General features: G+C 47.1%; 1 protein-coding gene across 1 annotated transcript in view; it reads left to right on the forward strand.

The window, feature by feature from the left end:
• Positions 1–15493: 15493 nt before the first annotated feature.
• nipsnap1 (nipsnap homolog 1 (C. elegans)) overlaps positions 15494–15792 on the forward strand; it is a 51867-nt gene continuing 51568 nt past the window's right edge. Inside the window, exon 1 of the mRNA XM_085961737.1 lies at positions 15494–15670. Coding sequence (XP_085817863.1) covers positions 15591–15670 — 80 coding nt within the window. The 5' untranslated portion in view covers positions 15494–15590. The remainder of the gene's footprint in view (positions 15671–15792) is intronic.

Here is a 15792-nt window from a genome sequence, read left to right on the forward strand (position 1 = left end):
GTGGTTATGTTACTGGACTAGTAATCTAGCAGATGATCAGGAAATATGAGTTCAAATCCCACCACAGGCAGCTGGGGAATTTAAATTCAATGAATTAAATTAATCTGGAATTAAAAAGCTAGTATCAGTAATGGTGACCATGAAACCACCGGATTGTTGTAAAAACCCATCTGGTTCACTAATGTCCTTTAGGAAAGGAAATCTGCTGGTCTGGCCTATATGTGACTCCAGACCCGCAGCAATGTGATTGACTCTTAACTGCCCTCTGTGGTTCAAAAAGGCGGCTCACCACCACCTTCTCAAAGGCAATTAGGGATGGGCAATAAATGCCGGCCTTGCCAGTGACACCCACATCCCATGAGCGAATTTTTAAAAATACAGAAATTCTACCTATGTGGATTTCTCTGTAGCCTGATGTAACACTTTAGGGCTTTTATCTATTTGGCCTGGAAGGAATTTTGATTTATTTTAAGTTATTATGTTATTGAAATACAGCCAGGTTCACCTTATAAAGGATTAACTCCCAGAAATACACAAGCCATTTAGAATCTTGCACAATATGATTAGGTGGGGCCCTAAATAGAAGTGCCATCAAATTGTGTACTTTTGCATGTTACATAAGCTTTGAGATGATGGGATGTCATTGTCATGTCATGTGTTCTGTCTTTATGGAAGGCAGATTGAAAAGCACACAACTGAGGTCAGGCTAATTATAAACCAGTAAACTCATTTATGTTGCATAGAATACATGACTGATCAGAATACAATTTCTCAGTGAGATACATCTATTTCCTACTGCTCCTCATACCATAAAACAACAAAATACACAATTTTGACTCCATTATAAGCTAAACTCACCAACTCACCTGCAAGTTAGCTGTCTCTGAACTGACTGACACTAAGGCCGGAATTTTCCGGGGTGTCAGTGGGCGGGATCGGTGGCGGGTCAGGTGGGAAAGTGCTTTTTTTTGACAGCGTGTCGGGACCCCACAGTGAACCTGCCGCCACGAGCCTTTCCCAATGTCGGGTCTATCAGTGCTGAGCAGTCCCGACAGGCAGCAGTGGGCGACCCAATTAATCTCATTAACATCTAGTTGACAGATCATTAACAGGCTTTTTTAACTTAACTTTTCACTTTACCTTCATGGCCATGGGAACCACACTGTTCGGGGACCATAGCTGTCAACCTGAGGTGGGAGTTCAGTGGCCATTGCTCCGGCTGATTACTTGCCAGCTTCAAATGTGCAGTAAAAGCTCCCACCTGACAGATCATCACTTTTCTCAGCCACAAGCTGTTTCTCAGTCCATTTCCAGTACAGATTCTGCAGGTTTTCCACTTTCCACTCTCCATCCAGTATCACCTCGTTGGAAGAACTCTTTCACCATTGTCATCTCTACTTCACCTGCCATCTATTCCATCAACATGGGTGCCCTTTATACTGTCTCACCTTGAATCCGACCACAATCAGCCCCAACACCAGCAGCACCAGGCACACCAGCAGCACCAACAACAACGCCAACCTTCTCCGCTATCACCTGATGCTGCACAGGACACAGGGCATCAGCACCCGAGCACATTGCTGCCCGGGACACCATCGATGGCCTCACCATGGCCAGATTTACTTCACTGGACACCCTGGCTGCCACATGATGTGCCAGGTTGGCACCACCCCACACCAACACCAGAAAGCATCCCTACAATGTCCAAGCCATTCCTTTCACACTCATCACCATTGTGGGGGGTACGGTTATGTCTCACCATTCACTGCAACTCACTAAGCCACTTCCAAAGGTACACACAAATCTGTCCAAGAACGCAAAGTGTTGAAAATAAAGGTTTCAATGTTTGACAGCACATTAACAGAAACTTTACATGAACATTGAATAAAACAACCACGTGGCTACCCTTGTGTGTTAGTTGGTATGATTGCAATAGGATGAGGGTGAGTGTGAGGGGTGGCTAGTGAGATGGGGATGTGATAATGTAGATAGGGAGGGATGGGTGGAGGTGCAAGGTAAGTTGGTGTGAGTAAGGATGTTCAGGAGTAGGATAAGGAAGGCAGAGTGATGGGGATGTGATGAGAGGCACAGCAGGATGAAGGTGAGTGTGGCTTTGTACTAATGTTTCGTGATCTAATGTGATAATTGAAAGGTTTGCGGCACTGCATCCAGGTCCTCCTGACGACATCCCTGCTTATAACTTCCTGTGCAGTGTGCAACCAGGCTGTGTTGGTGTCCTGGGGAGGTCTCTTTCGCCCATCGGAAGGGAAGAGGACCACCCTGCGTGCTCTGACTCCCTCCATAAGCATATGGAGGGAGTCAAGGGAGAACCTGGGTGCAGCCCTGCCCCTCTGTGCAATGATTGTCAGTGTTTGCAGCACCTCAATGCTGTAGAACACCGACAGCACAAATGTCAAAATTAAGTTGGCCATGGTCCCGTTAAGGAAACCGACTGATGACGCATCATGAATGACGTCTTCAGACCCACTTCCTCTAATTGGACTGGAAAATGCACTGGGCGAGCTTAACATGCCCTATCAAGGGAAAATCATTTTAGGCAGCAAGATGGAGCCAGCAGCGGGGTCGGGACCCACCACCGACGTCGCCCGCCCCGGTCCCACTGAGGTCAGCAAAGTTCTGGCCCTAGTTTTGATTTCAAGCAGTATTGGTTCACCCTACCATACTTAAGCCCGTATGTGTGTTTCTGACCAACCTACACTCATTGCTAGAAATAGACTGTTCCACAATGCCCCCCTCTCTCACAGAGAGGGAGTGAGAGAGAGAGAAAACAAAGATAGTTGAAGGATTTTGAACTTTTGATACTTGCTTTAAAGACTAAAATAATGGGCTTGGAATGAAACCCTCACTTTCTTGATAAAGAACACTGCTATCAGCTTGACTGAAGTTAGGATGCATATTTTCCAGGATGCTGAGAGAGAGAAACCTATGTGTTAGCCAGATGAAATGGAGTCTTCATAAGATTCTACAGGAAACTTTGGTTTATCCGGAGGTTAACTGTCTGGAATGCTCGAGCCACCAGCAAAAATCAGGAGCCGTTTCATTAGGTTTTTTTTCTTTTCGTTGCTTTTTTTTCACCAGTCAGGCTCTGCAAGGTCTCGCTGAAGCTGTTGCTAAGCTACAGAGACGCTTGCAAGGTACGGCCGACTGTTTAGAAGCTGTTGCTAAGCAACAGGGTTTGTTGCCAGATACGGAGCTCAAAATCTCCATATGTTTCAACATTAGCGCTGGTTTGTCCGGCAGTTTTGATGGGACGGCAACAGCTCGGTCCCGTCGGTGCCGGATAGCACAAAGTTTCCTGTACCTGAAAAAAATGCAGAGATAAGGAAGCAAGGCCTGCAAACTGATTCTTTGATGTTTGATAATTAAACAGCAGATTTTGGAAAGGAAATCATGTAAAGCAGTTCATTCTACAAGGGTTTTGGGGAGAACCATGGATGACATCAGAATAAGAAGCCACAGGAAAGGAACCTTTGCTTTCTCCCCAAGACAAAGAATCTGATCAATTCTTTGTCTTGAGCTGTACTCGCTAGAAAGAAAAAGGTTTCTGGTACAAACTGTCGCGTTGTATGTCAAATTAAGTTCTTTAATGTTAGAAAATAACTACAGTGTCTCATTTGATTTCTTAGCCTTTTGTATTCTGAACAAGAAATTAAAGTAATCTTACACGGTTCTCTGACCCCCACACCCTCACTCCCTCAGCTCTGTGTGTTGAGGATTGGCTTACTGAGCTTTCAATCAAACAACAACAAAAACTTGTATTTATATAGCACCTTTAACGTAGTAAAACGTCCCAACGCTCTTCACAGGAGTATTAAAAGACAAAAAATTTGACACCGAGCCACATAAGGAGAAATTAGGGCAGGTGACCAAAAGCTTGGTCAGAGAGGTAGGTTTTAAGGAGCGACTTAAAGGAGGAAAGAGAGGTAGTGAGGCGGAGAGGTTTAGGCAGGGAATTCCAGAGCTTAGGGCCTAGGCGACAGAAGGCATGGCCACCAATGGTTGAGCGATTATAATTAAGTTACCACCATGAATGAAATCACCTTCTACCTCAAGGTGAATGAAATGCCACCCTCTCCCCTGATCATGGCATCTGTATTGTCTGTTCAATTATGTCCTCTGCCATCGGAGTCCAAACTGCTATGGAATCATAGTATCAACAATGAAGGGTCTAGTGTTATGATCTCTGGATTTGGCTATTGTTTAACTAGATATTGGGCAGTAAATCCAGATTGTAAGGATCATGAGGTAAGTGACCAGTGACACCAAACACAAGAGACTATCTAATGTATACCCATGAAATTGATAACACTTAGTTTGGACACTCATAAGAACATAATAAATAGGAGCAGGAGTCGGCCATTTGGCCCCTCGAACCTGCTCCGCCATTCAATAAGATCATGGCTGATCTGATCTTGGCCTCAACTCCACTTCCCTGCCCGCTCCCCATAACCCTTGAACTCCCTTATCGTTCAAAAATCTGTCTATCTCCACCATAAATATATTCAATGACCCAGCCTCCACCTCTTATGCAAGGTGATAAGTTTCCATGTACAGAGGTGGAACCAGGTTTACGAAGTTTAATGAATGGAACAACAGGGGAAATTCTGGCATTTGGAGTGAAGGAGGAAAAGGAGAAAATAAAAGTTTGTAGGGGGAGGGGAACAAGGTGCCCCCGCCTTTTCACAAGATAATTACAGATGAGGAAGACCATTCAGCCCATATTATTTCATCCATCCAGAAGCACACTCCAGTTAGGCCATTGCAGTTTCCAGTTGTTTCTTAAATGTATCCAGGGTTTTCACCACCACCATTCTACTGTGACATCCGTTCCAAGTTTTGATTACTTTCTGCACGAAGAAGAACTTTCTGATATAGGTCCTAAAGTAGTCTTTATTCTTTCCTCATAACTCAGGGCCTTGACACCAGGGATCAGCCGTATGACTCTTCTCTGCACTGCCTCCAATACTTGAATGTCTCCTTTGTGTCTTGGTGACCAGTACTGGCTACAGTATTCAATGTGTGGTCTGAGTAGAGCAACGTCCAGTTTGATCATGACTTCTTCTGGCTTAAGTTCATCTGTTTTGGCTACCTAGTTCAACATTCTATTGGCTTTGTAAATTGCTGCCCTATACTGGTTGGACATACAAACAAGACAGACAGGAAATGGCCAGCTGGTCCATCAAGCCTGTCCTGTACAGTCATATTGCAACTAAGCATCATGACCCCTCAATTTTCCTGCCCGCCAGCAGCCATGTAATACCATGGGTGAGGCAAGAAACCAGAAAGCCAATTCAGGGAAAAAAGAATTCTGGGAAATTCCCTGAAGGCAGCCAAAGCAAGTTCAGAAGACCACAGTGCCACGAGGCATATCACCCAACAACTCAGCTATCTCTTGTACACAGTGCTATCAGCCTCAGCCAGGAACATTTCCATCCACCTCTTGAGCATTTGCAGCAAATTTGCTCTGACCACTTGAGGCAGCAACTTGTTCCAGAGGTCAATGATATTCTGCAAAAAGAAAATCCTCCTGACATCTAACCTAATTCTATGCTTTCATATCTTGCACTCATATCTCCCAATTCTCCCTAACCTATCTAATTCAAATAGTCTATTCAAATAGTTTAGTGTTCAGTTTAAGACTCGTCTCTTTCCACTTCATCTTTAGCTACCTCTACACTATTTATGGATGTGTGTTGTTTTTCCATCCTATGTGCACTATTTTGAACTTGTTTGCATTAAATTGCATTCATCATTGATCTGCCCACATGCTAACTTTGTCCAATTCACTCTGCAGTTTCTGAGCTGCTTCCTCCAATCCCACTGCCCCACTTGGTTTAGTACAGAAGCAAATATGACCATTTTGCATTGCGTTTGTGAGTCAGGTCCATATGTTAGGGTGACCATACGCCCCCTTTTCCGGGGACAATCCCCAGGTGAGGTACTGTGTCCCCGGGCAATGTCCCTGGAAGAATCCCTGGTTCACAAAACTCATTCCCAAAGTGTACCCCTGGGCAGTGAGTTATTAGTTTGTGGCTCTAAGGCTAAATTAAACAACAACTTGTACAATGTCCAGAGTGACTCACTGCGCATGCGCGACTGAGCGGTCTTCCTGCGCATGTGCCAGTTGTTGTTTCTGAGTTTCCGGCTGGGCTTGTGCTGGTGGATTGTCGGCGCCAGAAGTGCCTAGGAGCATGGCAACTGGAGCGGTTGAGGGAGAGGCTGCAGGGGAGGGCCCAGTCACTGTCACCGGTGAAAGGTGGGGGGCGGGCTAATCCTAGACACTGTGCGGGGGTCGGGTGTGATCTCAGTCACTGGGGGAGGGGGCGGGTCAGGTGCGACCTGTCACTGGGGGGGCAGGTCAGGTGTGACCTCAGTCACTGGGGGGGAGGGGGTCAGGTGTGACCTCAGTCACTGGGGGTAGGGGTCAAGTGTGACCTCAGTCACTGGGGGTAGGGGTCAAGTGTGACCTCAGTCTTTGGGGTGGGGCAGGTCAGGTGTTACCTCAGTCACTGTGGGGGGGTGGTGGGTCTGGTGTGACCTCAGTCACTGGGAGGAGGGGTCAGATGTGACCTCAGTCACTAGGGGGATGGTCAAGTGTGACCTCAGTCACTGTGGGGGTTGGGGGGGTAGAGAACGGGTCAGGTGTGACCTCAGCCACTGGGGGCGGGGGGGTTGCGGGTCAGGTGTGACCTTAGTCACTGGGGGGTGGGGTCAGGTGTGACCTCAGCCACTGGGGGCGAGGGGGGGCGGTTTGCGGGTCAGGTGTGACCTTAGTCACTGGGGGGCGGGGTCGGGTGTGACCTCAGTCACTGGGGGGGGAATGTGTCTGATTACACTTCAATAGTGTGATGTCACTTCCGCAGTGATTATATGCACACTTGTTTTGCATAGTGTATATGTGCAACTGTTAAAATATAGGCTACTAAAAACCTTTGCTTCGCTGCGCAACCTACATTTTCAGTATTGGCTACTTTGCTGTTCTCCCACCCTGTGTGTCCCCGGATTCGGTTTAGAAAAAATGGTTACCCTACCATTTGTAAATAGAAAACAGTAATCCTAACACAGAGCCCTGGAGCACTCCACTCATACTTCCTTTCCACCCTGACATCATTCCCCTAATAAGTAGTCATTGCTTTCTACACTTCAGTTAGTTTCTTATCCATTCCTAACATTTACCCTGAATCCTCACAGATTTTAGTTTAATTAATGCTCTTTCATGAGGGGGTTTATCCAATGCCTTTTGTAAGTCTAGGTACGCTATGTTGTCGGGCTTTTTATAGTCCACTTGGGATGTTACTTCCTCAAAGTCAAGGAGATTAGTCAGGCATGATCTTCCCCGTCTAAGTCCACGTTGGCTACTGTTAACTAGGTTATTATATAAATACTCCTTGAGTTTACTCATGAAAATTGATGTAACACAGAATGGAGGTGAGACTAATGGCTCTGTAGTTGCCTGTATCAGTTTTATTCCCTTATTGAACATGAGCACCACATTGGCCTGTTCCAATGTACTGGTATCTCCCCAGTGTCCAGTGATTCCCTCATAATGGTATGAATGCTTCACAAATCTCCTCCCTAGTCTCTTTCAGCTCTATGGGATAAATATTATCGACCCCTGGTGATTTTTTTGTTTTGATCTCTTTTAGCCTGTCTGAGACTTCCATCTGATTTATATCAAAGTAATTGCATTCACTTTGATTATCTCTTTTTGGGAGGTCATGTTACTCATGTGTTCCCTTGTGAACATTTGGAGGAAGTAATCATTCAGACAGTTAACGATCTTCTGGTTAGCCAGTTGTGATTTTTTTTGTGCCTATATGGATGCACATCAGACATTGGCTGACCAAAAAAAAACTTCAGGCCACATTCTGCTGTAGCAGAGCCTCTGCTAGTTAGACTTGTCCTTGTACGTTTAAGTTTTTTAATTTTTTGTATGGCAAGTTGCTGAAAGTGTGAGCTGCTGACAGTGCAGCGAGGGAAACAGGACATCTGGGACCTGAGGGAGCAGAGCAACCAACTGTGCATCTCCTTAACCAATCAGATTGAAGGACTGTGACATTAACAGAGAAGCAAGAGTAAATTAGAGTGTTGCAGATGCTGGAGTCTGTATGAAAAACAAAAAACAGACAAACATTTTTTTTTTGCTGGAAATCACAGCAGGTCCGGCCGCATCTGTGTAGAGAGAACAAGCCAATGACGACTCGAGTCTGGATGACCCTACGTCAGGTGAGGTTACATGTAGCGTGACATGAACCCAAGATCCCGGTTGAGGCCGTCCTCATGAGTGCGGAACTTGGCTATCAGTTTCTGCTCTACGATTTTGCGTTGTCGTGTGTCTTGAAGGCCGCCTTGGAGATTGCTTACCCGAAGATCGGAGGCTGAATGTCCTTGACTGCTGAAGTGTTCCCCGACTGGGAGGGAACACTCCTGCCTGGCGATTGTTGCGCAGTGTCCGTTCATCCGTTGCCGTAGTGTCTGCATGGTCTCGCTGATGTACCATGCTCCTTTCCTGCAACGTATGAGGTAGACAATGTTGGCCGAGTCACATGAGTATGTACCATGTACCTGGTGGGTGGTGTCCTCACGTGTGATGATGGTATCTGTGTTGATGATCTGGCATGTCTTGCAGAGGTTGCCGTGGCAGGGTTGTGTGGTGTCGTGGTCGCTGTTCTCCTGAAAGCTGGGTAATTTGCTGCGAATGATGGTCTGTTTGAGGTTAGGCGGCTGTTTGAAGGCGAGTAGTGGAGGCGTGGGGATGGCCTTAGCGAGGTGTTCGTCGTCATCGATGACATGTTGAAGGTTGCGAAGAACATGGCGTAGTTTCTCCGCTCCGGGGAAGTATTGGACGACGAAGGGTACTCTGTTGGTTGTGTCCCGTGTTTGTCTTCTGAGGAGGTCTATGCGATTTTTTGCTGTGGCCCGTCGGAACTGTCGATCGACGAGTCGAGCATCCTATCCCGTTGTTACGAGGGCGTCTTTCAGCGTTTGTAGGTGTCCATCGCGTTCCTCCTCGTCTGAGCAGATCCTGTGTATTCGCAGAGCTTGTCCATAGGGGATGGCTTCTTTAATGTGGTTAGGGTGGAAGCTGGAGAAGTGGAGCATCCTGAGGTTGTCCGTGGGCTTGCGGTAGAGTGAAGTGCTGAGGTATCCGTCTTTGATGGAGATTCATGTGTCCAAGAATGAAACCGATTCTGAGGAGTAGTCCATGGTGAGTTTGATGGTGGGATGGAACTTGTTGATGTTATCGTGTAGTCTTTTCAGTGATTCTTCGCCGTGGGTCCATAGGAAGAAAATGTCGTCGATGTATCTGGTGTATAGCGTTGGTTGGAGGTCCTGTGCAGTGAAGAAGTCTTGCTCGAACTTGTGCATGAAGACGTTGGCGTATTGGGGTGCGAATTTGGTCCCCATGGCTGTTCCGTGTGTTTGGGTAAAGAACTGGTTGTCGAAGGTGAAGACATTGTGGTCAAGGATGAAGCGGATGAGTTGTAGGATGGCGTCTGGAGATTGGCTGTTGTTGGTGTTGAGTACTGAGGCTGTCGCAGTGATGCTGTCATCGTGGGGGATACTGGTGTAGAGTGCCGAGACGTCCATCGTGGTGAGGAGTGTTCCTGGTTCAACTGGTCCATGGGTGCTGAGTTTCTGTAAGAAGTCTGTAGTGTCGCAACAGAAGCTGGGGGTTCCCTGTACGATGGGTTTCAGGATGCCCTCGACGTATCCAGAGAGGTTCTCATACAGGGTTCCATTGCCTGATACGATAGGACGTCCGGGTATGTTGGCTTTGTGTATCTTTGGGAGGCAGTAGCAGTCTCCCACGCGGGGAGTACGTGGGATGAGAGCGTGTAGGATGCTTTGAAGGTCTGGATCGAAGGTCTTTATCAGTCTGTTGAGTTGGCGGGTGTGTTCTTTGGTCGGATCTGTGGGTAACTGTCTGTAATGTTCCTGGTTGTCCAGTTGTCGGTATGCTTCTTTGCAATAGTCCCTTCTGTTCTGTATGACGATGGCTCCTCCTTTGTCTGCTGGCTTGATGACGATGTTGCGGTTGGTCTTGAGAGCGTGGATGGCGTTGCATTGTGCTCGGGTGACATTCTGGACTGTCTTGTGAGTGCGGCTGATGAATCTGGCGTTGATGCATCTCCTGACAGCTTGAGCATACATGTCAAGCTTAGGGCAGCGACCCTCCGGAGGGGTCCAATTTGACTCTTTCTTCTTCGGTTGCTGCACTGCGGATCCCTCTGTCTGCTGTTCCGGATCATTGGTTGTCTCATTAGGTTCGCTGCTGACATCTTGGGATTTGTGGAAGAATTCCCGGAGCCTCATTCTCCTGATGAATTCCTCTGTGTCTGCCGCGAGACCGATGGGGTCCATTTTGGTGGTGGGGCAGAAATTGAGCCCTCGGCTGAGAACTTCAATTTCGTCTGGTTGAAGGGTGTGGCCGGACAAGTTGACGATGGACTTCCCTGTGGTTTCAACTGTGGTACCGGGGGAGGCTTGGTTGCTGCTGGTGGTGATGCCGAGTTTCTCAAGCTTCCTGTTCTTGGTGTGCATGTAGGCAGTGTAGTTCCGTTGCCTCGTCTGTTTGGCGGTGTCTCATAGCTGGTCTGCTGTGTCCTGAGCACAGGCTGAGAACATGGACTCTATCTCGGTTTCGAGGTTGCGGCGTCTGCTGTAGAGTTGGTGTACGAGATGGTTGAGGAGTGTGCGAGAGGTACGACAGCAGAGTCTCTCAGCGTAGTCTGTGTTGTAGGTCGACTTGAGTGGGTTCGTGATCTGTAGTCCTTTCAGGATTTTGTCTGCTTTCTTGCATCTCTGTAGAAACTTGATGTCTGTGTCGATATGCGCGATCTTCTTGGAGATCCTCTCCACTTTGAGCCGGCAGTTTGTGGTGTCGATAGTAGCCATGGTGTGGAGATGCTGGTGTTGGACTGGGGTGGACAAATGTAAGAAGTCACACAACACCAGGTTATAGTCCAACAGTTTTATTTGAAATCACAAGCTTTCGGAGCGCTGCTCCTTCGTCCGGTGAAGTGGAGAGATGCATAAAGACACAGCTTATATAGTCAGAGAATAATGCCAGATGATTACAGGTAATCTTTCTAACTGCCATTTATCACACCTCGGCAGAGAGATAATCACAGCAATCAAAGGTGTGAATGGTGCCCAAACAGGTCAGTCAGGAAAACATTGGGCCAGAAATTCGTGTCCAAATGCGTGAGTACGGTCTGGGTACTCACGCATCTGGCCGGTGGAAATGCCGGCGTTCAGCATGCACAGCGCATGCGGGGAACGCCGGCATTTCCAGTCCTCTGAACGAAGGGGTTCAGAGGCACAGCGCGTGCGACTGCACAGGCAGCACTTGCGCAGTGAACTTCGTCGATTTCATTCATGGATTCAGTGAGGGTAAGTCCTTACAAGTTACACTTGAAAAAAGCATGTGTAAAGTTGCTCCAAGACTGCGGAGGAAGATATATTTTATCGTGGAGCTTCTGAAAGGCAATATTTTTGTTTGGGAAAGGGAGGGAAGTTATTTTAAGAAATTTTAAGTAAGTTTTAAAGTTTAAATTTTTTTTTTTAAACGGGTTTTCAGAACGGTAGGTAGAAGGAGCAATTGTGGCTGTGTGAATGGAATGTGAAAATGAGTGTTCTAAAATGAGTAATGTAACATTTCCAGCACTTTTAAGAAAGAAACTTTTCATCGGTAATAAGTAATTATGTATGTATGTCCGCATATATTCCTTTACGTATATGTATGTATGTTTTATATTCCTTTACTTATGTGTATGAATGTATGTTTTTAATTATGATTTTCCAATAAGTTACTTTCTCTGAAAGTCATAATTAAATAATACATTCATACACATAAGTAAAGGAATATATACATAACACGCAAAGGAATATATACAGACATACATACTTTCAGAAGCTCCACGATAAGAAATATCTTCCTCCGCAGCCTCTGGAGCAACTGTACCCATGCTTTTTTCATGTGTAAGTTGTAAGGACTTGACCTCACTGAAAGCATGAATGAAAGCGGCGAATTTTACTGCGCACGCGCTGCCTGTGCAGTCGCACGCGTTCTGCCTCTGAACCCCTTCGTTCAGAGGACAGGAAATGCCGGTTTTCCCCACATGCACTGTGCATGCTGAAAACCGGCATTTCCTCCGGCCAGACGCATAAGTACCCCGACCGTACTCGCGCATTTGGAATGGAATTACTGGGCCAACATTTTACATGTCAATAAAATGAAAAATTTAACAATTGCACGATTTGCCCCCTCGCATCTGCGACTGAGGGTCCAAGGAGGTGCATTGCGCAAGAGGTCATCGTCGTACGTTTCCTCACACTGTTCCCTTTCGGGAACTGTATGAAGTGGTGGAAGGATTTATGGCCGTGATTAACGCTCATTCCGTGACCGTAACCATCTTTGAACCAGCCATTAGGGTGGTTAGTCCTATGGCGTGAGGGTTTTACGGGCTCCCACAACCCATCTGAGGGGGGGGGCCACCCACACCCACGGACGCAAGTATCCCGCTGGATGTCCACCCAGAATTTATAGTTGGAGCTCCGACTCCACTTGCCGGGACTGTCTGGAGCGGGGTTCGAAACCCTACTCCTTCTGGCCCAGCGGCAGGGATGCTTACTGCTACGCAAAAGGCCCACTCCGCACAAAAGGTGACACCCATACGTTTCCTGCGCCTTTTCCCTCCCCGTGACTGGAGCCCTATGCTGCCACTTGAAAGACCAAGCTATCATCTGCCCTTTTTGCGGCGCCTTTGACTTCTCATTACCAATGATGAGCAGGCGCTGCGCGCCTCCACCTCCTTGAGGAGATTGCTGAGGTCATCATCAGTTCAATTGTGAGTTCTTTTAATGCCGTGAATTGTGCTCATTCAAGCCATTTCACTTTGCTAATCGGATTGGGCCTTTGGCATAGCGGTAGGATCCCCGCCGCTGGGCCAGATCAGGGTAGGGTTTCGAACCCCGCTCCAGACAGTCCCGGCAAGCGGAGTCGGAGCTCCGGCTCTAAATTCTGGGTTGAAATCCAGTGGGATATTTGCGTCCGTGGGTGTGGATGGCCCCCCCTCCTTGTATAGCTTGTGGGAGCCCGTAAAACCCTCCCGCCATAGGACTAACCGCCCTAATGGCTGGTTCAAAGATGGTTACGGTCACGGAATGAGCGTTAATCACGGCCATAAATCCTTCCACCACTTCATACAGTTCCCCAAAGGGAACAGTGTGAAGACACGTATGATGACGACATTGCTAAATAAATAAATGGAATTTAAAAAATTCTTTTAGGGCTTTTAAAAGTCTTTAAATTGCTTTAATTCTGTTTATTTTGAAGAATCTGAAGTAGTTTTAATGTAAACGTTTTTAAAAGTTTATAACAGTTACCAAAAGCTTCATAAAAATACCAAAAACCTATTTAAAATGCTGCTTTGCATGTAAAAATGCTTAGCAGCTTGTGAGAAACATTGGGGGCGTGTCCTATTAAACTGAGACCTCAAGGGGCGTGTCTCAGTTGCACAGCGCGCTACAGGCTTCGCGCTGGCTGCACTCCTGGGCGGCGTGACGTCAGACGCTGCCCAGGAGTCAACATTTTAAAACAGCAATTCCAGGCGTCCCTGAAGCTCAACGGCCGGCGCGTCGGGTAAGTGCAGATCGGGGGCTTACATGCGCGGCAAGCCCCCGACTCGAATTTCTGGGCCATTGTGGGGTCACAAGGGGTCAAATGTTGCAGATGCTGGGGTCTGTATGAAAAACAAAAAAGACAAAAAAACATTTTTTTTGCTGGAAATCACAGCAGGTCCGGCCGCATCTGTGTAGAGAGAACAAGCCAACGATGACTCGAGTCTGGATGATCCTACGACCCTACAACAGTGTACCCTTCATCGTCCAGTACTTCCCCGGAGCGGAGAAACTACGCCATGTTCTTCGCTACCTTCAACATGTCATCGATGACGACGAACACCTCGCTAAGGCCATCCCCACGCCTCCACTACTCGCCTTCAAACAGCCACCTAACCTCAAACAGACCATCGTTTGCAGCAAATTACCCAGCTTTCAGGAGAACAGCGACCACAACACCACACAACCCTGCCACGGCAACCTCTGCAAGACATGCCAGATCATCAACACAGATACCATCATCACACGTGAGGACACCACCCACCAGGTACATGGTACATACTCATGTGACTCGGCCAATGTTGTCTACCTCATACGTTGCAGGAAAGGATGCCCTGGAGCATGGTACATCGGCGAGACCATGCAGACACTGCGACAACGGATGAACGGACACCGCGCAACAATCGCCAGGCAGGAGTGTTCCCTCCCAGTCGGGGAACACTTCAGCAGTCAAGGACATTCAGCCTCCGATCTTCGGGTAAGCATTCTCCAAGGCGGCCTTCGAGACACACGACAACGCAAAATCGTCTAGCAGAAACTGATAGCCAAGTTCCGCACTCATGAGGACGGCCTCAACCGGGATCTTGGGTTCATGTCACGCTACATGTACCCCCACCTGACGTAGGGTCATCCAGACTCGCGTTGTCGTTGGCTTGTTCTCTCTACACAGATGCGGCCGGACCTGCTGTGATTTCCAGCAAAAAAAATGTTTTTTTGTCTGTTTTTTGTTTTTCATACAGACTCCAGCATCTGCAACATTTGACTCCTTGAGACCCCACCTCATTGTTCTTTGGTGTAATGTTTTCCTGACTGACCTGTTTGGACACCATTCACACCTTTGATTGCTGTGATTATCTCTCTGCCGAGGTGTGATAAATGGCAGTTAGAAAGATTACCTGTAATCATCTGGCATTATTCTCTGACTATATAAGCTGTGTCTTTATGCATCTCTCCACTTCACCTGACGAAGGAGCAGCGCTCCGAAAGCTTGTGATTTCAAATAAAACTGTTGGACTATAACCTGGTGTTGTGTGACTTCTTACATTTTTCAATGATGAGGCAGACAGCATGGTGCTGCTTCCGCAAAGCTAACAACGGTGTGGCGCAACTCGGACAGCAACTTTTGGATATTGGCATTTAACCGCGCACCTGCCACTCACCTGAAGTTGGTGAACCATTTACACAAAAATAATGGCGAGTGCCATTTGCCTCATTGTTATTTTGAGAGCAAAATCTGGCCCAAAGAGGAATGGGATATTTGTTTCTATCTATCTATAGATCTAAATATAATGTGTGCGTATATACATAATTCATACATAGATTTTAAAGTCCAGTCCTATATTTTGTTGACAAATTGGAATATTGGATTTGAAAAACATAAATTTCTGATTAAAATGTTACTTCCATAGAAATTTATTACAGGTGGACTCCAAAGCATGCTGCACTATATTGTACTATTTCGATATTATTTCTCAAATATCAAATGATACACATTATATACAATTAGACAGGAACACGACCAGAGCACTTTCCATTTCCTGCCTATGTGCACTGATGTGGCGCTCACGTCCCCTGCTGAACGACGTTCGCCGAGAGGACTTTGGCAGACCTTGGAAGAAAAACACACAAACGCCGACCTTTCCAGCCAGAAAAAAAACAAGAAGATGGCGGCGATGTGGCCTGCTCGGATGTGGAAATCGCCGGCAGTGTTAACGCGGACTGCGGTGGCACTGACTTTCACCAGGTAATGCCGTAGCCTCTGGCCGGCTTCTGTGTCCCTGTGCTAGCAATGTTCCCCGTCCGCTGGCAGAGACCCTGCGGAACAGGTCCCAGTGCTGAAGGAGTGATCTTTCTGTTCATGGTATT

The sequence above is a fragment of the Somniosus microcephalus genome, chromosome 19 (assembly GCF_052327205.1).
Source record: "Somniosus microcephalus isolate GS21.2 chromosome 19, FLI_Smic_1.0, whole genome shotgun sequence".
Lineage (NCBI taxonomy): Eukaryota > Metazoa > Chordata > Chondrichthyes > Squaliformes > Somniosidae > Somniosus > Somniosus microcephalus.